General features: G+C 44.2%; 1 protein-coding gene across 11 annotated transcripts in view; it reads left to right on the forward strand.

Annotated features, from left to right (window-relative positions):
- PWWP3A (PWWP domain containing 3A, DNA repair factor) overlaps positions 1 to 27,031 on the forward strand; it is a 159,886-nt gene that overhangs the window by 24,869 nt on the left and 107,986 nt on the right. For all 11 annotated transcript variants that reach the window (XM_077271036.1, XM_077270985.1, XM_077271073.1 and 8 more), the window contains exons 3-4: positions 2,150 to 2,217; positions 3,738 to 3,808. In XM_077271036.1, the coding sequence (XP_077127151.1) occupies positions 2,150 to 2,217; positions 3,738 to 3,808 (139 nt within the window). The remainder of the gene's footprint in view (positions 1 to 2,149; positions 2,218 to 3,737; positions 3,809 to 27,031) is intronic.

Here is a 27,031-nt window from a genome sequence, read left to right on the forward strand (position 1 = left end):
TGGTTCTTTTATGCGGAACACAGGAGTGCCCAGCTGAGCATTGCTGAGTAAGGTGGAGTTGGGAGAGGTATCTGTTGGTTTTGACAGCTATCTATAAATGTATAGCCAGCTTTGTCATCAGAGACAGAAGTCTTAAAGGAACAGCACAGACCAGAGTTAAGGAAACCTGTATGTATATATTAAGGGAAGAAGGGATCATGGGAATAGTTGTCTGCTGCCACGGAGTGTTCACGGTGAAATTCCCAAAAAATATCCGTTAACTTTACCACAGCACTCTTGGTCATCAGCCTATTACTACTTTTGAGAATAGGCCTGTGACATATACAGTGGGTACGGAAAGTATTCAGACCCCTTTAAATTTTTCACTCTTTGTTTCATTGCAGTCATTTGGTAATTTCAACAAAGTTCATTTTTTATTCTCATTAATGTACACTACACCCCATCTTGATTGCAAAAAAAAAAACAGAAATGTAGAAATTTTTGCATATTTATCACAAAAGAAAAACTGAAATATCACATGGTCATAAGTATTCAGACACTCATATTTAAGTCACATGCTGTCCATTTCTTTATGATCTCCTTGAGATGGTTCTACTCCTTCATTGGAGTCCAGCTGTGTTTAATTAAACTGATAGGACTTGATTTGGAAAGGCACACACCTGTCTATATAAGACCTCACAGCTCACAATGCATGTCAGACCAAATGATAATCATGAGGTCAAAAGGAACTGGCCAAGGAGCTCTGAGACAGAATTGTGGCAAGGCACAGATCTGGCCAAGGTTACAACAGAATTTCTGCAGTACTCAAGGTTCCTAAGAGCACAGTGGCCTCCATAATCCTTAAATGGAAGAAGTTTGGGACCACCAGAAGTCTTCCTGGACCTTGGCCGTCCAGCCAAACTAAGCAATTATGGGAGAAGATCCTTGGTGAGAGAGGTACAGAATAACCCCAAGATTAAAGTCAACTATCACTGCAGCCCTCCACCAGTTGGGCCTAACGGAAGCCTCTCCTCAATGCGAGACATATGAAAGCCCGCATATAGTTTGCTAAAAAACACATCAAGGACTCCCAGACTATGAGAAATACAATTTCTCTGGTCTGATGAGATGAAGATAGACCTTTTTGGTGATAATTCTAAGCGGTATGTGTGGAGAAAACCCGGCACTGCTCATCCCTGCAAAATCCAATCCCAACAGTGAAATATGGTGGTAGCAGCATCATGCTATGGGGGTGTTTTTCAGCTGCAGGGACAGGACGCCTGGTTGCCATTGAAAGAAACATGAATGCGGCCACGTACAGAGATATCCTGGATAAAAACCTCTTCCAGAGTGCTCTGGACCTCAGACTTGGTCAAAGGTTCACCTTCCAACAAGACAATGACCCTAAGCACACAGCTAAAATAACAAAGGAGTGGCTTCAGAACAACTGTGTGACCATTCTTGACTGGCCCAGCCAGAACCCTGACCTAAACCCACTTAAGCATTTCTGGAGAGACCTGGAAATAGCTGTCCACCAACGTTCACCATCCAACTTGACAGAACTGGAGAGGATCTGCAAGGAAGAATGGCATAGGATCCCCAAATCCAGGTGTGAAAAACTTGTTGCATCATTCCCAAGTATGGCTGTACTAGCTCAAAAGGGTGCTTCTACTCAATACTGAGCAAAGGGTCTGAATACTTTTGACCATGTGATATTTCAGTTTTTCTTTTTTAATAAATTCGTAAAAAGATTGGGTGCAGAGTGTATTGGGGAAAAAATGAACTTTTTTGAATTTACCAAATGTCTGCAATGAAACAGAGTGAAAAATTGAAAGGGGTCTGATTACTTTCCGTAACCCTTTCCGTAACCACTGTATATCTAGGTTTTTCAGGAGTACGTTAATTGCTAGAAATGGAGTAAAAAAAACATTCTGGGGGCATAATTTTACAACTTGTCCTGAAATGTGGATTATTTCCTTGAGCTTTTGTGTATGTAGAACTTAAAAAAAAATCTGCATTTGAGTAAATATAATATCGGTACTTATACATCAACATTACTTTATAATTAGACTTGCTACTTAGGTGTCCTTTCACAGTGTAAATTAAACTGAATGTTTTTGTCAAGTAAAAGTGATATGTGCTTTTAACAGGATGTTTTCTTCTTACTTAGGTGTTGTCACATCTATATGTGTCCAACAAATGCAGGCTGAGTGTTGAGATATTTGTCCTGAAGAAACAGTTGAGTATATCTCTCATTTCAGTATTGTTCTTTATTATAATGTTATTTCTGTTTCTCAGGAAAAGCTCTGGTCATCAGTTGGGCTCTCAGAATCCAAGTTTTAGAACATGAGACACTACTGGATTCTAAGGTTGCTCCTCAGCAGTGATGGTCCTGATACAAAGGCCATTTTGTATCTAATGCTGGGTAGCGATTGAGAGCATTCTATGTGGCATAAGATCAATGTCAAAAGAGCAGATATACAGATTCTAATATATAGACAGAGAAAACAGACTAGTCAGTCCCATAATTTTGAATGATAAACTTGCATCTTTAGATCCTTTTTTTTTTTTTTTTTTTTTTTTTGTTGTATAACTGTAGTCCCCCCTATTGGTTGGCTCGTTTTTATTAAATAAAAGCGATTAACTTTTTAAAAACCGGACCGGTCAATTGGTATTCAAAAGTGCTTTTCACAAAACTTGTTAACCCCTCCAGTGCTTTACCAGGAGTAATTAAAAGTGAAAGGAAGAATTAAGTTCTTTCAACTAAAATGTTGCGTTAGACTTAAATTTGTAATTTTCAAAGCGCTAAAGAAAATTAGGCCAGATGTTTGTATTTGCAGGTTTTACCCCACTCATTTTCATAGTTAGTTACTTTCTGTAGTGCTGATGTATGCACATAATATATAATCTGGGTGGTCAGAAGTAGTTTACATTGTAATCTTCTATACATGCAATAGTAAAGGTCCTGTGGCATTATTCATGCTGCCCAGACAACTTGCAAAATGGGTCAGAGCCTGGCTGCACCATAAGTCAGTTATCTTCGTTTAAAAAAAGAAAATATCGTGTAATTCTGAGAAAATATGGTTTGAAGAGCTGAGGCTTAGACCGGCTCGGCCCGAGTCGGCATCTCCCCGCACCGCTCAACTTCTTTAACAGGTCTATCTTGCATGTGTACAAAGGGAGAGACCTGTCAATTACATGGAGCGGGGCAGAGACCAAGCTAGACCAGCCACCTACCCAGCTAGCTCTTCAAACTATATTTTCTCTTAAATATAGGAGCATTTCAGAGAAAGTTATATTTGACTGCACTCATGCAGCCAGGATCTGATCTATGCTGCCACAGAACAAAAAAATGGTGTTCTCAAGTTTGAAATGTATCCACTTCCCATTGGCTGGGGGTCAGACTACTCACTGCTCCCAAGAATCGGGACTTCGAAGAGCCTCATGTCAATAGCCGTGATCGATCATGCACACTGCCACTCCATTCAGTCTTATGAGTGTATGGGCACTCCTGTAAGAATGGATGGAGTGGCAGTGCGCATGATCGATCGCTGCTGTATTCTCGCAGGACCCCATTTCTCAGAAATGGAAATGGTGCTACAGTCACACATCCAGCAATCAGGAAGTTATCTCCTATCCTCTGGATGGGGGCTGACTTTCAAACTTGAGAATGCCCCTTTAATGGAATTTTGCATGACCTTTGCTTTTGTATTTTAATGCAGTTGAATTGTTACCATTTATTTCTCATTCTTTTCAAGGCTAGATGTAAATTTGGCTGATACAAAACCCTTCCTGAAGGATGAACTAAAGAAGATTGGTGGCATACTAGGTAAAATTTGATGAAAAACTGCTAGAAGGAAATTAACCAATTTCTGAACAAAAAAGGAGCAAATATTATAAAACCATGATATAACGTGATTGTGATAAGTGTCACTGAGGTTACTGATTGTCTGCAGCGGTCACACGCTGGCCACATGTAAACAAGGATCTAAGGGGGACACCTGCGCTAGGTTGTAAGCCAGGGTTCCTCATCACTTATGACTCTATGTTCAGTGGCTCAGCCTGATTGTTATTGTTAGTGACAAAATTATACATAACCTCTTCCAGAAGTGGCCAATTTGCACTTCTAGTTATTTTTCTTACCCTTCTTCCGGGAGTCTGAACTCCTTTATTTTTCATCCATTGTTTTTTATGTTCTGTTTTTCCACTGTCCATTATCTGATAAAAATGATGGGCCAACATGATTCTCCAGACCAGTACAGTTATGGCGATACCAAATTAACTGTGTCTTTTTTTCTTATTTTATTTTTCTATGTGAGTGGTTAAAAAAAAAATTGGGGCTTTTTAAATATATAAAAAAGTGCTGCTCTGTAAGTGAGAGCTGAGTTTAAATTGTAATATTTTATGATTTCACAGCCGTTTAGATTTTTTGGTCTTTATGGCATTTATCGTACAGGTTTATTAATTTTTATATTTTAATCTGACTTTTTTAAAAAAAACTTTATTTTTAAATTGGTTAAACACAGGCAATTTATACTTGCAAAAACGTTAACCCATACACCCCAAGCCTATTTTCACCTTCCTGACCAAGCCAAATTTTACAATTCTGACCAGTGTCCTTTTATGAGGTAATAACTCTGGAACGCTTCAATGGATCCCACTGATTCTGAGACTGCTTTCTCGTGACATATTGTGCTTTATGATGGTGGTAAAATTTGTTCAATATGACTTGCGTTTATTTGTGAAAATATTGAAAATTTGGCAAAAATTTGGAAAATGTGCAATTTTCAAACTGATTTGTATGCTCTTAACCCCTTCACCCCCAAGGGTGGTTTGCACGTTAATGACCGGGCCAATTTTTACAATTCTGACCACTGTCCCTTTATGAGGTTATAACTCTGGAACGCTTCAACGGATCTTGGCGATTCTGACATTGTTTTCTCGTGACATATCGTACTTCATGATAGTGGTAAAATTTCTTCGATATAAGTTGCGTTTATTTGTGAAAAAAACGAATATTTGGCGAAAATTTTTAAAATTTCGCGATTTTCCAACTTTTAATTTTTATGCCCTTAAATCACAGACATATGTCACGCAAAATACTTAATAAGTAACATTTACCACATGTCTACTTTACATCAGCACAATTTTGGAACCAAAATTTTTTTTTGTGACGGAGTTATAAGGGTTAAAAGTTGACCAGCAATTTCTCATTTTTACAACACCATTTTTTTTTAGGGACCACATCTCATTTGAAGTCATTTTGAGGGGTCTATATGATAGAAAATACCCAAGTGTGACACCATTCTAAAAACTGCACCCCTCAAGGTACTCAAAACCACTTTCAAGAAGTTTATTAACCCTTCAGGTGTTTCACAGGAATTTTTGGAATGTTTAAATAAAAATGAACATTTAACTTTTTTTCACACAAAATGTATTTCAGATCCAATTTGTTTTATTTTACCAAGGGTAACAGGAGAAAATAGACCCCAAAATTTGTTGTACAATTTGTCCTGAGTATGCTGATACCCCATATGTGGGGGTAATCCACTGTTTGGGCGCATGGCAGAGCTCGGAAGGAAAGGAGCGCCATTTGACTTTTCAATGCAAAATTGACTGGAATTGAGATGGGACGCCATGTTGCATTTGGAGAGCCCCTGATGTGCCTAAACATTGAAACCCCCCACAAGTGACACCATTTTGGAAAGTAGACCCCCTAAGGAACTTATCTAGATGTGTGGTGAGCACTTTGACCCAACAAGTGCTTCACAGAAGTTTATAATGCAGAGCGGTAAAAATAAAAAATCATATTTTTTCACAAAAATGATATTTTCGCCCCCAATTTTTTATTTTTCCAAGGGTAAGAGAAGAAATTGGACCCCAAAAATTGTTGTGCAATTTGTCCTTAGTACGCTGATACCCCATATGTGGGTGTAAACCATTGTTTGGGCGCAGGGCAGAGCTCGGAAGGGAAGGAGCGCCATTTGACTTTTCAATGCAAAATTGACTGGAATTGAGATGGGACGCCATGTTGCATTTGGAGAGCCCCTGATGTGCCTAAACATTGAAACCCCCCACAAGTGACACCATTTTGGAAAGTAGACCCCCTAAGGAACTTATCTAGATGTGTGGTGAGCACTTTGACCCAACAAGTGCTTCACAGAAGTTTATAATGCAGAGCGGTAAAAATAAAAAATCATATTTTTTCACAAAAATGATATTTTCGCCCCCAATTTTTTATTTTTCCAAGGGTAAGAGAAGAAATTGGACCCCAAAAATTGTTGTGCAATTTGTCCTTAGTACGCTGATACCCCATATGTGGGTGTAAACCATTGTTTGGGCGCAGGGCACAGCTCGGAAGGGAAGGAGCGCCATTTGACTTTTCAATGCAAAATTGACAGGAATTGAGATGGGACGCCATGTTGCATTTGGAGAGCCCCTGATGTGCCTAAACATTGAAACCCCCCACAAGTGACACCATTTTGGAAAGTAGACCCCCTAAGGAACTTATCTAGATGTGTGGTGAGCACTTTGACCCAACAAGTGCTTCACAGAAGTTTATAATGCAGAGCCGTAAAAATAAAAAATCATATTTTTTCACAAAAATGATCTTTTCGCCCCCAATTTTTTATTTTCCCAAGGGTAACAGAAGAAATTGGACCCCAAAAATTGTTGTGCAATTTGTCCTGAGTACGCTGATACCCCATATGTGGGTGTAAACCATTGTTTGGGCGCAGAGCAGAGCTCGGAAGGGAAGGAGCGCCATTTGACTTTTCAATGCAAAATTGACTGGAATTGAGATGGGATGTCATGTTGCGTTTGGAGAGCTCCTGATGTGCCTAAACATTGAAACCCCCCACAAGTGACACCATTTTGGAAAGTAGACCCCCTAAGGAACTTATCGAGATGTGTGGTGAGCACTTTGACCCAACAAGTGCTTCACAGAAGTTTATAATGCAGAGCCGTAAAAATAAAAAATCATATTTTTTCACAAAAATGATCTTTTCGCCCCCATTTTTTTATTTCCCCAAGGGTAAGAGAAGAAATTAGAGCACAAAAGTTGTTGTGCAATTTGTCCTGAGTACGACGATACCCCATATGTGGGGGTAAACCACTGTTTGGGCGCATAGCAGAGCTCGGAAGGGAAGGAGCGCTATTTTACTTTTCAATGCAAAATTGACTGGAATTAAGATGGGATGCCATGTTGCGTTTGCAGAGCCCCTGATGTGCCTAAACATTAAAAACCCCCACAAGTGACACCATTTTGGAAAGTAGACCCCCTAAGGAACTTATCTAGATGTGTTTTGAGAGCTTTGAACCCCCAAGTGTTTCACTACAGTTTATAACGCAGAGCCGTGAAAATAAATTCTTTTTTTTTTTCACAAAAATGATTTTTTAGCCCCCAGTTTTGTATTTTCACAAGGGTAACAGGATAAATTGGACCCCAAAATTTGTTGTCCAATTTGTCCTGAGTATGCTGATACCCGATATGTGGGGGGGAACCACTGTTTGGGCGCATGACAGAGCTCGGAAGGGAAGGAGCGCCATTTGGAATGCAGACTTAAATGGATTGGTCTGCAGGCGTCACATTGCATTTGCAGAGCCCCTGATGTACCCAAACAGTACAAACCCCCCACAAGTGACTCCATATTGGAAACTAGACCCCCCAAGGAACTTATCTAGATGTGTTGTGAGAACTTTGAACCCCCAAGTGTTTCACTACAGTTTATAACGCAGAGCCGTGAAAATAAATTCTTTTTTTTTTTCACAAAAATGATTTTTTAGCCCCCAGTTTTGTATTTTCACAAGGGTAACAGGATAAATTGGACCCCAAAATTTGTTGTCCAATTTGTCCTGAGTATGCTGATACCTGATATGTGGGGGGGAACCACTGTTTGGGCGCATGACAGAGCTCGGAAGGGAAGGAGCGCCATTTGGAATGCAGACTTAAATGGATTGGTCTGCAGGCGTCACGTTGCATTTGCAGAGCCCCTGATGTACCCAAACAGTACAAACCCCCCACAAGTGACCCCATATTGGAAACTAGACCCCCCAAGGAACTTATCTAGATGTTTTGTGAGAACTTTGAACCCCCAAGTGTTTCACTACAGTTTATAACGCAGAGCCGTGAAAATAAAAATTCTTTTTTTTTTTCACAAAAATGATTTTTTTAGCCCCCAGTTTTGTATTTTCACAAGGGTATCAGGATAAATTGGACCCAAAAAGTTGTTGTCTAATTTGTCCTGAGTATGCTGATACCCCATATGTGGGGGGGAACCACTGTTTGGGCGCATGACAGAGCTCGGAAGGGAAGGAGCGCCATTTGGAATGCAGACTTAAATGGATTGGTCTGCAGGCGTCACGTTGCATTTGCAGAGCCCCTGATGTACGCAAACAGTACAAACCCCCCACAAGTGACCCCATATCGGAAATTAGACCCCCCAAGGAACTTATCTAGATGTGTTGTGAGAACTTTGAACCCCCAAGTGTTTCACTACAGTTTACAACGCAGAGCCGTGAAAATAAAAAATCCTTTTTTTCCCACAAAACTTATTTTTTGGCCCCCAGTTTTGTATTTTCCCAAGGGTAGCAGGAGAAATTGGACCCCAAAAGATGATGTCCAATTTGTCCTGAGTACGCTGATACCCCATATGTTGGGGTAAACCCCTGTTTGGGCACACGGGAGAGCTCGGAAGGGAAGGAGCACTGTTTTCCTTTTTCAACGCAGAATTGGCTGGAATTCAGATCGGATGCCATATCCTGTTTGGAAAGCCCCTGATGTGCCCGAACAGTGGAAACCCCCCAATTATAACTGAAACCCTAATCCAAACACACCCCTTACCCTAATCCCAACATTAACCCTAACCACTCCTCTAACCCAGACACACCCAACCCTATTCCCAACCGTAAATGTAATCCAAACCCTAACCCTATCTTTAGCCCCAACCCTAACTGTAGCCCCAACCCTAGCCCCAACCCTAGCCCTAACCCTAGCAATAACCCTAGCCCTAACTCTAGTCCTAACTCTAGCCCTAACCCTAACCCTAATGGGAAAATGGAAATAAATACATTTTTTAATTTTTTTATTTTTCCCTAACTAAGGGGGTGATGAAGGGGGGTTTGATTTACTTTTATAGCGGGTTTTTTAGCGGATGTTTATGATTGGCAGCCGTCACACACTGAAAGACGCTTTTCATTGCAAAAAATATTTTTTGCGTTACCACATTTTGAGAGCTGTAATTTTTCCATATTTGAGTCCACAGAGTCATGTGAGATCTTGTTTTTTGCGGGATGCGTTGACGTTTTTATTGGTAACATTTTCGGACACGTGACATTTTTTGATCGCTTTTTATTCCGATTTTTGTGAGGCAGAGTGATCAAAAACCAGCTATTCATGAATTTCTTTTTGGGGAGGCGTTTATACCGTTCCGCGTTTGGTAAAATTGATAAAGCAGTTTTATTCGTCGGGTCAGTACGATTACAGCGATATCTCATTTATATCATTTTTTTAATGTTTTGGCGCTTTTATACGATAAAAACTATTTTATAGAAAAAATAATTATTTTGGTATCGCTTTATTCTCAGGACTATAACTTTTTTATTTTTTTGCTGATGATGCTGTATGGCGGCTCGTTTTTTGCGGGACAAGATGACGTTTTCAGCGGTACCATGGTTATTTATATCAGTCTTTTTGATCGCGTGTTATTCCACTTTTTGTTCGGCGGTATGATAATAAAGCGTTGTTTTTTGCCTCGTTTTTTTTTTTTTTTTTTCTTACGGTGTTTACTGAAGGGGTTAACTAGTGGGCCAGTTTTATAGGTCGGGTCGTTACGGACGCGGCGATACTAAATATGTGTACTTATATTGTTTTTTTTATTTTATTTAGATAAAGAAATGTATTTATGGGAATAATATATATTTTTTTTTTTTCATTATTTTGGAATATTTTTTTTTTTTTTTTTTTTTTTACACATTTGGAAAAATTTTTTTTAACTTTTTTACTTTGCCCCAGGGGGGGACAATACAGATCGGTGATCTGTCAGTTTGCATAGCACTCTGACAGATCACCGATCTGCGAGAAGTGCAGGCTGCTTCACAGTGCCTGCTCTGAGCAGGCTTCTGTGAAGCCACCTCCCTCCCTGCAGGACCCGGATCCGCGGCCATCTTGGATCCGGGTCTGGAGCAGGCAGGGAGGGAGGTAAGACCCTCGCAGCAACGCGATCACATCGCGTTGCTGCGGGGGGCTCAGGGAAGCCCGCAGGGAGCCCCCTCCCTGCGCGATGCTTCCCTGCACCGCCGGCACATCGCGATCATGTTTGATCGCGGTGTGCCGGGGGTTAATGTGCCGGGGGCGGTCCGTGACCGCTCCTGGCACATAGTGCCGGATGTCAGCTGCGATATGCAGCTGACACCCGGCCGCGATCGGCCGCGCTCCCCCCGTGAGCGCGGCCGATCGCGTATGACGTACTATTCCGTCCTTGGGAAGTAGGGCCCACCCCACATGGACGGAATAGTACGTCTAATGACAGAAAGGGGTTAAATCAGAGAGCTATGTCGCACAAAATAGTTAATAAATAACATTTCCCACATGTCTACTTTACATCTGCACAATTTTTGAAACCTAATTTTTTTTTTTGTTAGGAAGTTTAAATGGTTAAATGTTGATCAGCAATTCCTAGTTTTTCCAACAAAATTTACAAAACCATTTTTTTAGGGACCACATCACATTTGAAGAAACATCGAGGGGTCTATATGACAGAAAATACCCAGAAGCGACACCATTCTTAAAAACTGCGCTCCTCAAGGTGCTAAAACCACATTCAATAAGTTTATTAACCCTTCAGGTGCTTCACATTAGTTAATGGAATGTGGAAGGAAAAAAAAATGAACATTTTAACTTTTTTTTTTTTTTTTTTTTTCACAAAAATGTTTATTTTCACAAGTGTAACAGCAAAACTGGACCCCAAAAAGTGTTGTGCAATTTCTCCTGAGGCACACACAGAGCTTGGAAGGGGGAAGGAGCGCCATTTGACTTTTTGAATGCAAAGTTTGCTGGAATAATTAGCGGACGCCATGTCGCGTCTGGAGAGCCCCTAAACAGTGGAAACGCTCCACAAGTGACACCATTTTGGAAACTAGACCCATCAGCGAACTTATCTAGGTGTGTGTTGAGCACTTTGAACCCCTGGGTGCTTCACAGAAGTTTATAACGTTGAGCCATGAAGGTGAAGAAAAATTTTTTTTCCCCAAAAAATGTTTTTAGCCCCAATTTTTTTATTTTTACAAGGGTAACAGGAGAAAATGGACTCCAAAAATTGTTGTTCAATTTCTCCTGAGTACACCAATACCCCATATGTGGTTGAAAATTACTTTTGCAGCACAGTGCAAAGCTCAGAAGGGAAAATGCGCCATACTGGAGTCCAGATTTTTCTGGACTGGTTTGAGGGTACCATGTCACATTTGGTAGAGCCCCTGAGATGCCAGAACAGCAGAACCCCTCATAACTTCACCTCTCATGAAATTCATCTAGGGGTGCAGTGATCATATTGACACCACAGGTGGGTCACAGAATTTTATACCATTGGGCAGTGAAGAAAAAAAAACTACATTTTTGCCACCAAAATTTTGTTTTAGGTCAAGATTTTACATATTCACACTGGGAAATGGGAAATATTTTAACAAAATTTGTTCCACAACTCCTGCTGAATGTGGAAATAGCCTTTCAAGTGGCTGTATAGTACTTCTTGGCCATACAGCGAGACACGGGAGGGACTGAGAACTATTTGCTTCCTGGAGCGCAGATTTCGCTAAAATAGTTTGCGTACTTTATATACAGAGCCCCTAAGTGCTAGACGAGCAGAATCCCTATTCAAGTGACCCCATTTTGGAAATAATACCCCTTTGGGAATATATCTACAGGTGTAGTGACAATTTTGAATCCATGAGTGTTTTCCAGAAGCAATCAGCAGTGGATGTTGCTGAGAAAAATTGAAAACTGCCATTGTGGTGCCCGTCCGTTGCAGTCCCCAGTACATGGTAGTGACCAGTATGTTGAAATTACCAGTTGTAACAAAACACTCCGGGATCGCCTTTGCTGGGGTCAAAGGTCACGTGGTTTGTGCATTAAACTCTGAGGCGACAGCAGGTTTCCAGGTAGACTGACCTCAGGTCAGGTTTATTAAAGTGAAAGCAAATACAGAAAACAAAGCATAAAAATAAATCCTTGCCTGTCCGGCACTTACTAAACAAACACGTTCCTATCTAACAACTGGGGGGGCTACTCCCACCCAGCAAACATAACACAGGTCATGAGAACAGCTCTTACTCACATGTGTCTCACACAGACAGACATTCTGTGTGCCCCAGGCTGACACCTGAAACCTCCAGCTGGTCAGCCTTTATTCCTGCACTTATTAACCCCTCGGTATCCTGAAGATACTGAGCGGCCTAATTCACATAGGACAAATACCTGGGCGAGATATACCTGCCCCCGACTACCAGACCGACATGACTCTTACATATCCTCCCCCCCTGCTCAGACCACTCCGGTCGAGCAAAGACACTCCTGAAACAGTGCACTCGGGACAGGGCATCAGCATTCCCCATCTGTACCCCGGGGCGGTGCTCCACCGTGAACGAGTAAGCCTGCAGGGCAAGGAACCACCGGGTTACCCGACTATTATGGTCCTTGTGGAGGTGCATCCATTTGAGAGGGGCATGGTCCGTGACCAGCCTAAACTTCCTCCCTGCCAGGTAATATTTGAGGGAGTCGAGAGCCCATTTGATGGCTAGGCACTCTTTTTCAACCACGGCATACCTCTGCTCATGCACATTCAGTTTCCGACTGAGGTAGAGGACCGGGTGTTCGACTCCGTCCCTGACCTGGGAAAGTACAGCTCCGATACCAGTATCAGAAGCATCCGTTTGCACCACAAACTCGCTGCTGAAATCAGGAGTCACTAGTACGGGCTGAGAGCACAAAGCCCGTTTCAGACTGTGGAAGGCCTCTTCGGCCGCTGAAGTCCACTTTACCATGACGGAATCCTTCCCTTTGGTAAGATCCGTCAAGGGGGTAGCCATGGCCGCAAAGTTGGGTATGAACCGGCGATAATAGCCGGCAATGCCCAGGAAAGCTTGAACTTGTTTCTTGTTCACTGGTTGCGGCCAGCCCTGAATTGCCTGTATTTTGTCGATCTGTGGTTTAACCACTCCTCTGCCAATCACGTAGCCCAAGTATCGGGCTTCTTCAAGGCCGATGTGACATTTCTTAGGATTCGCCGTTAAGCCTGCGTCTCTCAGGTCATCAATCACAGCCTTCCGGAGGTGAGCTTCCCAGTCCACGCTGTAAATTATGATGTCGTCTAGGTAGGCAGAGGCGTACTGCCTGTGGGGCCTCAAGACTCGATCCATCAATCTCTGGAACGTTGCTGGGGCTCCGTGAAGTCCAAACGGCATGTAGATATACTGGAACAGCCCTTCCGGTGTAGCAAAAGCCGTCTTCTCTCTGGCCGCCTCAGCCAGAGGGATCTGCCAGTACCCCTTTGTTAGATCCAGGGTCGTAATATATCGGGCTTTACCCAGCCGATCGATCAACTCATTGACCCGGGGCATAGGGTAGGCATCAAATTTAGAAACCGCATTCAGTTTCCGAAAGTCATTGCAAAACCGTATAGAGCCATCCGGCTTAGGTATCAACACGATTGGACTGGACCAGGCGCTGTGCGACTCTTCAATGACTCCTAAGTCCAACATGGCCTTCACCTCCCGGGAGACGGCTTCACGGCGTGCTTCCGGAATCCGGTATGGCTTCACATGAACTGTGACACCAGGCTCTGTGACAATCTCATGTTTCACTAGCCTAGTCTGGCCAGGTTTTTCCGAGAAAAACTGTTGGTTCTGTAACAAAAACTGCTTAACCTCAGATTTTTGTCGTTCAGAGAGAGTCTCGGCAATCTGCACCTCCGGTATGGTAGGTGAGCAAACCGGACGGGGCAGATCCGCTGTTAGGGCAGCGCGGTCTTTCCAGGGTTTTATCAGATTCACATGATAAATCTGCTCTGGTTTTCTCTTACCAGGCTGGTGCACTTTATAGTTCACTTCTCCAACTCGTTCCATGACCTCAAAGGGGCCCTGCCATTTTGCCAGAAATTTACTATCCACCGTAGGGATTAGGACCAACACCCTATCCCCGGGTGCAAACGTACGGACCTTGGCGCCTCTATCATAACTTTGCCTCTGGGCTCCCTGGGCCTGTAACATATGTTCCCTAACAAGGGGCATGACAGCAGCAATCCGGTCCTGCATTTGCGTTACATGGTCTATCACCGTTTTAAAGGGAGTGACTTGACCTTCCCAGGTTTCTTTTGCGACGTCCAACAGTCCACGGGGACGACGGGCATATAATAGCTCGAAAGGCGAGAATCCTGTGGAAGACTGGGGAACTTCCCTAATGGCAAACAGCAAATAGGGTAACAAGTAATCCCAGTTCTTCCCATCTTTGTCTATCGCCTTCCGGAGCATCTGTTTTAAGGTTTTATTGAACCGCTCAACCAGGCCATCTGTTTGAGGGTGATAGACAGACGTACGCAACTGGTCTATTTGTAAGAGCCTGCAGAGCTTCTTCATCACCCTTGACATAAAGGGAGTCCCCTGGTCGGTGAGTATCTGTTTTGGAATTCCCACCCGACTAAACACTTGTACCAACTCTTTGGCGATCGTTTTGGTAGCAGTGTTACGCAAAGGGATGGCTTCGGGATAACGAGTGGCATAGTCCATGATGACGAGGATATGTTGATGCCCACGTGCGGACCGGGGAAGGGGCCCAACCAAATCCATCCCAATTCTCTCAAACGGGACCCCAATAATAGGGAGGGGTACCAAAGGGCTACGGAACCGAGGTTTAGGTGCCGAGATTTGGCACTCTGGACAGGACTCACAATAGTTACGCACATCATTGTGTATTCCGGGCCACACAAAACAATGCAATATCCTTTCTATGGTTTTTTGTACCCCCAGATGTCCCCCCATTATATGTCCGTGGGCCAGGTCCAGTACCTTCCGCCGATAAGGTTTGGGTACCACTAACTGTTGCACAGTGTCTTCCCCTTTTTTCTCTACCTGGTAGAGTAAATCATTCTCAAGAACCATGTATGGGTACGCTAGCCTAGTGTCAGGTTCCACGGGTACGCTATCTATCACTTTTACATTTTTCCTAGCCTGAGTCAGGGTAGGATCTTTCATTTGTTCGCTGTGGAAGTCATCCAACTGAACTCCCAAATCGGGTAGGCAGGGTGCGGGATGGCTGTCTGCCTCCGCCTCTCGCTGAGTTTCCTCAGTTTTCTCAGTTTCCCCCGCCATAACTGAGAAGGGGAACTGAAGGTTAGATTCAATAACCTCCCCAGCAACATCTTCCTGTGGGGTCTCGTCTAGGAACTCGGGACCTCCAGATGGCATGGGGGAAGATTCACGGTTACAGCTACCGTGAAGGAGCAACTGATTCTCCCACAACTGCCAGAAATGAGGAAAATCCCTGCCCAGGATTATATCATGTAACAATGCGGGAACGAGTCCCACTTTGTGTTGCACAGACCCATAGGGAGTTGAGATACATATGACCGCTGTAGGATATGAGCAGGTGTCACCATGCACACACGTTACAGAAAATTTATCAGACGGACCAGATGGAAGTGCCACCAGACTGGCTTTCACCAGAGTCACCACACTTCCAGAGTCTAGCAATGCCACAACATTTTTCCCATCTACAGACAATTCACGCAGGTGTTTCGCTGTATCATTTTGACCCGCATTCACACTTACTAGCTGTGTAACCAAAGACATGCGTTTTTTAGAGTCCGTAACGTCGCACTGCATGGGTTCAGTGGTAACAGGACAGTTCGCAGAAACATGGCCCTTCTCATGACAACGGAAACACCTAACAGGCCCCCTATTGAAACCAGAGTCCGACACCCTTGATCTCGGGGTGCGAGCAGTCCCGTGTTCCTCCCCCACAGTTTTTGGCAATTTTCCTTCCCCCGCAGTCCCTGAAACAGTCTTACCGGTTCCACGAGGAGGAGGCACAGTTCGGGTAGTAGCGGTATCATCAGGTAGTCCTTCCGCCACGGAATAACGCTCCACCAAGTCCACCAATTGATCCGCTGTCGCGGGATTTCCTTGGCTCACCCACTTTTTCAGCGCCGGTGGTAGTACTCTCAGGTACTTGTCCAGAACGATGCGCTGGATTATCTCCGGAGTTGTCAGTACCTCGGGTTGCAGCCATTTCTTTATCAAGTAGATCAGGTCGAACATCTGCGATCGTGGCGGTTTATCTGGCTGATAGGTCCACTGATGTACCCTCTGTGCACGGACAGCCGTCGTCACACCCAGCCGGGCCAGGACCTCAGCTTTCAGCCTCTCAAAGTCCTGAGCGACTTCCGGGTCCAAGTCATGGTAAGCCTTTTGGGCCTCACCGGAGAGAAACGGAGCAATTAGATCGGCCCATCGTTCCTTCGGCCACTTCTCTCTCAACGCTGTCCGCTCAAACGTTGTCAGGTACGCCTCAACGTCATCTTCTGCGGTCAGCTTTTGCCAGTACCGACTCACATGGATTCTCCTGGACTCTGCTTCCGGGTTAGCCTCAGGCATGCTCACCAAGCGCTGCGCCACCTGTTGGAGAAGCTGGCGGTCTGCAGTCGTCACGTCCACCAACTCCTTCAGCTGTGCGGCCATCAAGCGGTTAGCTTCCTGCTGTACGGCAGCGGACTGTACTAGGGCTTTCACCACGTCTTCCATACTGTCGCCTGTGCCACGGAGTGCCCGCGTTCTCCACCACAATGTAACAAAACACTCCGGGATCGCCTTTGCTGGGGTCAAAGGTCACGTGGTTTGTGCATTAAACTCTGAGGCGACAGCAGGTTTCCAGGTAGACTGACCTCAGGTCAGGTTTATTAAAGTGAAAGCAAATACAGAAAACAAAGCATAAAAATAAATCCTTGCCTGTCCGGCACTTACTAAACAAACACGTTCCTATCTAACAACTGGGGGGGCTACTCCCACCCAGCAAACATAACACAGGTCATGAGAACAGCTCTTGCTCACATGTGTCTCACACAGACAGACATTCTGTGTGCCCCAGGCTGACACCTGAAACCTCCAGCTGGTCAGCCTTTATTCCTGCACTTATTAACCCCTCGGTATCCTGAAGATACTGAGCGGCCTAATTCACATAGGACAAATACCTGGGCGAGATATACCTGCCCCCGACTACCAGACCGACATGACTCTTACACAGTACATTGTAGTGCCCAGCTCATGCTTCTGGAGACATGCACCAGTAAATTAGGCGGACTGTCATCGCTACAGAAATGCCAAACATTTGGATGCTAAATGTGGTTTAGGCATACTGAGACTCTGAAGAGAGGGGACATTTTTATTGGAGAGCAGAATACTTGCAGAATTTCTTTTGGGGGGCAAGGAGCCATTACGCTTTTCCAGAGCCTTTGTAAGATCAGTAACGTGGAAGCCCCCCTATATTTTTCAGAATTATATCTCTCAAAATATGGCATTGCAAAAATGTAGTTTTTGCCCAAAAAAGCGTCTTTTAATGAGTGACAGCAGCCAAACATAAAAAACTATATACAGTGGGTACGGAAAGTATTCAGACCCCTTAAAATTTTCACTTTGTTTCATTGCAGCCATTTTGTAAATTAAAAAAAGTTCATTTTTTTTCTCATTAATGCACACTCTGCATCCCCATAATAAAAAAAGAAAAACTAAAATATCACATGGTCATTAGTGATGAGCGAGTGTACTCGTTGCTCGGGTGACCCCCGAGTATTTATGACTCCTCGGAGATTGTTTTCATCGCGGCAGCTGAATGATTTACAGCTACTAGCCTGCTTGATTACATGTGGGGATTCCCTAGCAACCAGGCAACCCCAACATGTACTTAGCCTGGCTAGTAGCTGTAAATCATTCAGCTGCCGCGATGAAAACTAAATCTCCGAGCAGTCATAAATACTTGGAGGTCACCTTAGTGTGCTTGGGAAAACCCGAGCAACGAGTACACTCGCTCATCACTAATGGTCATAAGTATTCAGACACTTGGCTCAGTATTGAGTAGAAGCACCCTTTTGACTTAGCACAGCCAAGAGTCTTCTTGGCATTGATGCAACAAGTTTTTCACACCTGGATTTGGGGATCCTCTGCCATTCTTCCTTGCAGATCCTCTCCAGTTCCATCAGGTTGGATGGTGAACGTTGGTGGACAGCCATTTTTGGGTCTCTCCGGGGATGCTTAATTGGGTTTAGGTCAGGGCTCTGGCTGGGCCAGTCAAGAATGGTCACAGAGTTGTTCTGAAGCCACTCCTTTGTTATTTTAGCTGTGTGCTTCGGGTCATTATCTTGTTGGAAGTTGAACCTTCAGCCAAGTCTGAGGTCCAGAGCACTCTGGAAGAGCTTTTCATCCAGGATATCTCTGTACTTGGCCGCATTCATGTTTCCTTCAATGACAACCAGTTGTCCTGTCCCTGCAGCTGAAAAACACCCCCATTGCATGATGCTGCTACCTCCATGTTTCGCTGTTGGGATTGTATTGGGCAGGTGATGAGCAGTGCCTGGTTTTCTTCACACATATCACTTAGAATTATCACTAGTGATGAGAGAGTGTACTCGTTGCTCGGGTTTTCCCGAGCACGCTCTTGTGACCTCCGAGTATTTGACTGCTCGGAGATTTAGTTTTCATCGCGGCAGCTGAACAATTTACAGCTACTAGTCTGGCTGAGTACATGTGTGGGTTGCCTGGTTGCTAGGGAATCCCCACATGTAATCAAGCAGGCTAGTAGCTGTAAATCATTCAGCTGCCGCAATGAAAATTAAATCTCCAATCAGTCATAAATACTCGGAGGTCACCCGAGCGTGCTCTGGAAAACCCGAGCAACGAGTACACTCGCTCATCACTTATCACCAAAAAGGTCTATCTTCATCTCATCAGGCCAGAGAATCTTATTTCTCATAGTCTGGGAGTCCTTCATGTGTTTTTAGGAAACTCTATGTGGGCTTTCATATGTCTTGCACTGAGGAGAGGCTTCCGTCGGGCCACTCTGCCATAAGGTCCCGACTGGTGGAGGGCTGCAGTGATAGTTGGCTTTCTGGAACTTTCTCCCACCTCCCTACTGCATCTCTGGAGCTCATCCACAGTGATCTTGGGGTTCTTCTTCACTTCTCTCACCAAGGCTCTTCTCCCACGATTGCTCAGTTTGGCTGGACGGCCAGGTCTAGGGAGGCTTCTGGTGGTCCCAAACTCCTTTCATTTAAAGATTATGGAGGCCACCGTGCTCTTAGGAACCTTGAGTACTGCAGAAATTCTGTTGTAACCTTGGCCAGATCTGTGCCTTGCCACAATTCTGTCTCAGAGCTCCTTGGCCAGTTCCTTTTGACCTCATGATTATCATTTTGGTCTGACATGCACTGTGAGCTGTGAGGTCTTATATAGACAGGTGTGTGCCTTTCCAAATCAAGTCCTATCCGTTTAATTAAACACAGCTGGCCTCCAATGAAGGAGTAGAACCATCTCAAGGAGGATCACAATGAAATGGACATCATGTGCCTTAAATATTATTATTATTATTATTTATTTATATAGCACCATTAATTCCATGGTGCTGTACATGAGAAGGGGTTACATCAAAATACAAATATCACTTACAGTAAACAAAACTAACAATGACTGACTGGTACAGAGGGGGGAGGACCCTGCCCTTGCGGGCTTACATTCTACAGGATTATGGGGAAGGAGACAGTAGGTCGAGGGTTGCAGTAGCTCCAATGGTGTTGAGGTGGCTGTGTGGTCTTTACAGGCTGTAAGCTTCTTTGAAGAGATGGGTTTTCAGGTTTCTTTTGAAGGATCCAAAAGTAGTGGATAACCGGATGTGTTGGGGCACTGAATTCCAGAGGATGGGTGATATTCGGGAGAAGTCTTGGAGGCGATTGGATGAGGAGCGAATAAGTGTGGAGGAGAGAAGGAGGTCTTGGGAGGACCGGAGATTACGTGAGGGAAGATATTGAGAGATTAGTGTGGAAATACAGGTCCTTCTCAAAAAATTAGCATATAGTGTTAAATTTCATTATTTACCATAATGTAATGATTACAATTAAACTTTCATATATTATAGATTCATTATCCACCAACTGAAATTTGTCAGGTCTTTTATTGTTTTAATACTGATGATTTTGGCCTACAACTCCTGATAACCCAAAAAACCTGTCTCAATAAATTAGCATATCAAGAAAAGGTTCTCTAAACGACCTATTACCCTAATCTTCTGAATCAACTAATTAACTCTAAACACATGCAAAAGATACCTGAGGCTTTTAAAAACTCCCTGCCTGGTTCATTACTCAAAACCCCCATCATGGGTAAGACTAGCGACCTGACAGATGTCAAGAAGGCCATCATTGACACCCTCAAGCAAGAGGGTAAGACCCAGAAAGAAATTTCTCAATAAATAGGCTGTTCCCAGAGTGCTGTATCAAGGCACCTCAATGGTAAGTCTGTTGGAAGGAAACAATGTGGCAGAAAACGCTGTACAACGAGAAGAGGTGACCGGACCCTGAGGAAGATTGTGGAGAAGGACCGATTCCAGACCTTGGGGAACCTGAGGAAGCAGTGGACTGAGTCTGGTGTGGAAACATCCAGAGCCACCGTGCACAGGCGTGTGCAGGAAATGGGCTACAGGTGCCGCATTCCCCAGGTAAAGCCACTTTTGAACCAGAAACAGCGGCAGAAGCGCCTGACCTGGGCTACAGAGAAGCAGCACTGGACTGTTGCTAAGTGGTCCCAAGTACTTTTTTCTGATGAAAGCAAATTTTGCATGTCATTCGGAAATCAAGGTGCCAGAGTCTGGAGGAAGACTGGGGAGAAGGAAATGCCAAAATGCCTGAAGTCCAGTGTCAAGTACCCAGTCAGTGATGGTGTGGGGTGCCATGTCAGCTGCTGGTGTTGGTCCACTGTGTTTCATCAAGGGCAGGGTCAATGCAGCTAGCTATCAGGAGATTTTGGAGCACTTCATGCTTCCATCGGCTGAAATGCTTTATGGAGATGAAGATTTCATTTTTCAGCACGACCTGGCACCTGCTCACAGTGCCAAAACCACTGGTAAATGGTTTACTGACCATGGTATTACTGTGCTCAATTGGCCTGCCAACTCTCCTGACCTGAACCCCATAGAGAATCTGTGGGATATTGTGAAGAGAAAGTTGAGAGACGCAAGACCCAACACTCTGGATGAGCTTAAGGCCGCTATTGAAGCATCCTGGGCCTCCATAACATCTCAGCAGTGTCACAGGCTGATTGCCTCCATGCCACGCCGCATTGAAGCAGTCATTTCTGCCAAAGGATTCCCGACCAAGTATTGAGTGCATAACTGAACATTATTATTTGATGGTTTTTTTGTTTGTTATTAAAAAACACTTTTATTTGATTGGACGGTTGAAATATGCTAATTTATTGAGACAGGTTTTTTGGGTTATCAGGAGTTGTAGGCCAAAATCATCAGTATTAAAACAATAAAAGACCTGACAAATTTCAGTTGGTGGATAATGAATCTATAATATATGAAAGTTTAATTGTAATCATTACATTATGGTAAATAATGAAATTTAACACTATATGCTAATTTTTTGAGAAGGACCTGTATATGGAGGAGAAAGATTATGGATGGCTTTGTAGGTCAGTGTTAGTAGTTTAAACTGGATACGCTGAGAAATTGGGAGCCAGTGAAGGGATTTGCAAAGAGGGGAAGCAGGAGTGTAGCGAGGAGAGAGATTAATTAGTCGGGCAGCAGAGTTAAGGATGGACTGGAGGGGTGCGAGAGTGTTAGAAGGTAGGCCACAGAGGAGTATGTTGCAGTAGTCAAGGCATGATTAGGGCATGCACGAGCATTTTGGTAGAGTGTGGGTTGAGGAAAGGACGGATATGAGTGTCTGAGCAAAGGGTCTGAATACTTATAACCATGTGATATTGCAGTTTTTCTTTTTTAATAAATTTGCAAAAATTTCTACATTTGTGTTTTTTTTCAGTGAAGATGGGGTGCAGAAGATGTAGGAATGATAGTGCTGCAATGTTTCATATGTTATGGGCGTGTCTGAGACTGACTGCTTTTTGGTTGGTGGTAAGCCGGATAGAAGGGGCATACAGATGTGTAATTCCAAGAGAACCTTTGGTGTGCGTGTTAGGGTATGTGGAAGAGATAGTTGTGGATAACAAGATGAAAATGGCAATAGCTAGACTATTATACATGGCTCAGAAGGTCATAGCCAGAAATTGGATCAAAGAGGAGCCTCCCTCGAGGGGAGAATATATTAAATATGTGAAGCAGGTCATTACCCTGGAAAAGGGTGTATATCAGAAAAGAGGGAAGATGGTCCTGTACGATAAATTGTGGATGCCTTGGATGGAACTAGGTTAGGAGAGGTTTAGGGAAACAATGCCTGAGGAGGGTTCATGTTGTGAACTCTGTGTTCAGGCTCCCTCTTGTGGTCACTGGTGGTATGGTTTGACTTTTCTTTGGGCTCCCCCTGGTGGCTTTGCCTGTTATCCTGCTGGTCTCTGGCTATCAGCTGGTTCGTTATCCTCTGGGAGGTTCCTATATAGCTCTGTTTTACTTTCACTTGTTGCCGGCTGTCGATGTAATCAGTGCTACTCAGATTCCTTCTGACTACCTTGCTCCCAGTCCATCCAGGATAAGCTAAGTTTTGTTTGCTCATTTTTTGATCAGCAGTGTTTATCATGTTTTCTGTTCCAGCTTGCTAAAATGTAATTCCCTCGCTTGCTGGTTGCTCTAGTGGGCTGAGTTTCTCCCCACACACCGTTAGTTGGTGTGTGGGTTCTTGAAATCTCAGGATGGATATTTTGTAAGGGTTTTTTATTGATCGCATAGACCCCTGCTCTATTTTCTGCTTTCTAGTACTAGTGGGCCTCTTTTGCTGAATCTGATTTCATCCCTATGTATGTGCCTTCTTCTTACTTCACTGTTAATATTTGTTGGGGGCTTCTATATCTTTGGGGATTATTTCTCTGGAGGCAAGCGAGGTCTTTCTTTCTCTTTAGGGGTAGCTAGTTCCTCAGGCTGGCTCGAAACGTCTAGGAATTTTTTAGGCACGTTCACCGGCTACCTCTAGTTTTTTTTGGATAGGTTCAGATTTGCGATCAGTCCAGTTACCATCTCCCTAGAGCTCGTCCTTAGTTTTATCACTTGCTGATGTATTTGTGATCCTCAGCCACTAGGGATCATAACAGTACAGCCGGCCCGCAAAGTGTTAATTGCATGGCAGAAGCAGGAGAAAAGAAGCCTTGAGACGTTTTTTTTTTTTTTTCTTGTTGTTGCCGTGTGTCTAGCTGCTGTGCTAGCTTCTCTCCTCCTCTTAATCTTGGTGTGGCTCTGAGTTCAGCTGCTGACATGGATGTCCAGAGCTTGGCTTCCAGTCTGGATCATCTTGCTGCTAGAGTTCAGAGTATTCAGGATTTTGTTGTTCACAGTCCTATGTCTGAGCCTAGGATACCTATTCCAGAGTTGTTTTCTGGAGATAGATCTAGGTTCCTAAATTTTAAGAATAATTGTAAGTTGTTTCTTTCTTTGAAACCTCGTTCCTCTGGTGATGCCGTTCAGCAAGTTAGGATTATTATTTCCTTTTTGCGTGGTGACCCTCAAGATTGGGCCTTCGCATTGGCGCCAGGGGATCCTGCATTGCTCAGTGTGGATGCGTTTTTTCTGGCCCTTGGATTGCTCTATGAGGAACCTAATCTTGAGATCCAGGCTGAAAAAGCGTTATTGGCCCTCTCGCAGGGGCAAGATGAAGCAGAGGTGTACTGCCAGAAATTTCGGAAATGGTCGGTGCTTACTCAGTGGAATGAGTGTGCCCTGGCTGCAAATTTCAGAGAAGGTCTTTCTGAAGCCATTAAGAATGTCATGGTGGGGTTCCCTACGCCTGCAGGTCTGAATGAGTCAATGACTCTGGCCATTCAGATTGATCGGCGGTTGCGGGAGCGCAAACCTGTGCACCATTTGGCGGTGTCTTCTGAACAGACACCTGAATCTATGCAATGTGACAGAATTCTGACCAGAAGTGAACGGCAAAATGGGTTGTGCTTTTACTGTGGTGACTCAGCTCATGTTATCTCAGCATGCTCTAAGCGCAAAAAAAAGGTTGATAAATCTGTCACCATTGGTACTTTACAGCCTAAGTTCATTTTGTCTGTTACCCTGATTTGTTCCCTGTCATCTTACCCGGTTAATGCCTTTGTAGATTCAGGTGCTGCCCTGAGTCTGATGGATTGGTCATTTGCCAGGCGCTGTGGTTTTGATTTGGAGCCTTTAAAATTCCCTATTCCACTAAGGGGAATTGACTCTACGCCATTGGCTACGAATAGACCTCAGTACTGGACACAAGTGACCATGTGCATGACTCCTGTTCATCAGGAGGTGATTCGCTTTCTTGTATTGCATAATTTGCATGATGTTGTCGTGTTGGGTCTACCATGGTTGCAGACTCATAATCCAGTCCTGGATTGGAAAGCTATGTCTGTGTCAAGTTGGGGTTGTCAGGGAATTCATGGTGACGCTCCTGTGGTGTCAATTGCTTCGTCCACTCCTTCTGAAGTCCCTACGTTTTTGTCAGACTACCAGGATGTATTTGAGGAGCCCAAACTCAATTCTCTACCTCCTCATAGGGACTGTGATTGTGCTATAAATTTGATTCCTGGTAGTAAGTTTCCTAAGGGACGACTTTTCAATTTATCTGTGCCGGAGCATGCTGCCATGCGGAGTTATATAAAGGAGTCTTTGGAGAAGGGACATATTCGCCCGTCCTCTTCCCCTCTTGGTGCGGGATTCTTTTTTGTGGCTAAGAAGGATGGTTCCCTGAGACCTTGTATTGATTATCGCCTTTTGAATAAAATCACGGTCAAATCTCAGTATCCTTTGCCATTGTTAACTGATTTGTTTGCTCGCATTAGGGGGTCTAGTTGGTTCACCAAGATAGATCTTCGTGGTGCGTATAACCTTGTGCGTATAAAACAGGGTGATGAATGGAAAACTGCATTTAATACGCCTGAAGGCCATTTTGAGTACCTGGTGATGCCTTTTGGACTTTCTAATGCTCCTTCAGTCTTTCAGTCCTTTATGCACGACATCTTCTGTGAATATCTGGATAAGTTTATGATTGTGTATCTGGATGATATTCTGTTTTTTTCGGATGATTGGGAGTCTCATGTTAAGCAGGTCAGGATGGTCTTTCAGGTCCTGCGTGACAATGCTTTATTTGTGAAGGGCTCAAAATGTATTTTTGGAGTCCAGAAGACTTCTTTTTTGGGTTTCATTTTTTCTCCTTCTACTATTGAGATGGACCCAGTCAAGGTTCAGGCTATTCATGACTGGACGCAGCCTACATCGGTTAAGAGTCTTCAGAAGTTTTTGGGTTTTGCTAATTTTTACCGTTGCTTCATAGCTAATTTTTCTGGTGTTTTTAAGCCTTTGACGGATTTGACCAAGAAAGGTTCTGATGTGACTAATTGGTCCTCTGCGGCTGTGGAGGCCTTTCGGGAGCTGAAGCGCCGGTTTTCTTCGGCTCCGGTCTTATGTCAGCCAGATGTCTCACTTCCCTTCCAGGTGGAGGTTGATGCTTCCGAGATTGGAGCGGGGGCTGTTTTGTCGCAGAGAAGCTCCGATGACTCTGTGATGAAGCCATGTGCTTTCTTTTCAAGAAGGTTTTCGCCTGCCGAGCGGAATTATGATGTCGGTAATCGGGAGTTGTTGGCTATGAAGTGGGCATTTGAGGAGTGGCGACATTGGCTCGAGGGAGCTAAGCATCGTGTGGTGGTCTTGACTGATCACAAGAATTTGATTTATCTCGAGTCGGCCAAGCGGCTGAATCCCAGACAGGCTCGTTGGTCGTTGTTTTTCTCTCGTTTTGATTTTGTGGTTTCGTACCTGCCTGGTTCGAAGAATGTGAAGGCTGATGCTCTTTCTAGGAGTTTTGTGCCTGACTCTCCTGGAGATTCAGAGCCGGCTGGTATTCTTAGAGAAGGGGTGATTTTGTCTGCCATCTCCCCAGATTTGCGACGTGTGCTGCAAGAGTTTCAGGCGGATAGACCTGATCGCTGTCCACCGGAGAGACTGTTTGTCCCGGATAGATGGACCAACAGAGTCATCTCCGAGGTTCATTCTTCGGTGTTGGCGGGCCATCCTGGAATATTTGGTACCAGAGACTTGGTGGCCAGGTCTTTTTGGTGGCCTTCCTTGTCGCGGGATGTGCGTTCCTTTGTGCAGTCTTGTGGAATTTGTGCTCGGGCTAAGCCTTGCTGTTCTCGAGCCAGTGGTTTGCTGTTACCTTTGCCTGTCCCGAAGAGGCCTTGGATGCACATTTCCATGGATTTTATTTCAGATCTCCCTGTCTCTCAGAGAATGTCTGTCATCTGGGTGGTGTATGATCGTTTTTCTAAGATGGTCCATTTGGTGCCCTTGCCTAAGTTGCCTTCCTCCTCCAAGTTGGTTCCACTGTTTTTTCAAAATGTGGTTCGTTTGCACGGGATTCCTGAGAACATTGTTTCTGACAGAGGATCCCAGTTTGTGTCTAGATTTTGGCGGACCTTTTGTGCTAAATTGGGCATTTATTTGTCTTTTTCGTCGGCCTTCCATCCTCAGACGAATAGCCAAACCGAGCGAACTAATCAGACCTTGGAGACTTATTTAAGATGTTTTGTTTCTGCTGATCAGGACGACTGGGTTACTTTTTTGCCGTTGGCCGAGTTTGCCCTTAATAATCGGGCTAGTTCTGCTACTTTGGTTTCTCCTTTCTTTTGTAATTCGGGGTTTCATCCTCGTTTTTCCTTGGGTCAGGTGGAGCCTTCTGACTGTCCTGGAGTGGATGTTGTGGTTGATAGGTTGTATCAGATTTGGAATCATGTGGTGGACAATTTGAAGCTGTCTCAAGAGAAGGCTCAGCTCTTTGCCAACCGCCGTCGCTGTGTGGGTCCCCGACTTTGCGTTGGGGACTTGGTG

This window comes from Ranitomeya variabilis, chromosome 1 (genome assembly GCF_051348905.1).
Source record: "Ranitomeya variabilis isolate aRanVar5 chromosome 1, aRanVar5.hap1, whole genome shotgun sequence".
NCBI lineage: Eukaryota > Metazoa > Chordata > Amphibia > Anura > Dendrobatidae > Ranitomeya > Ranitomeya variabilis.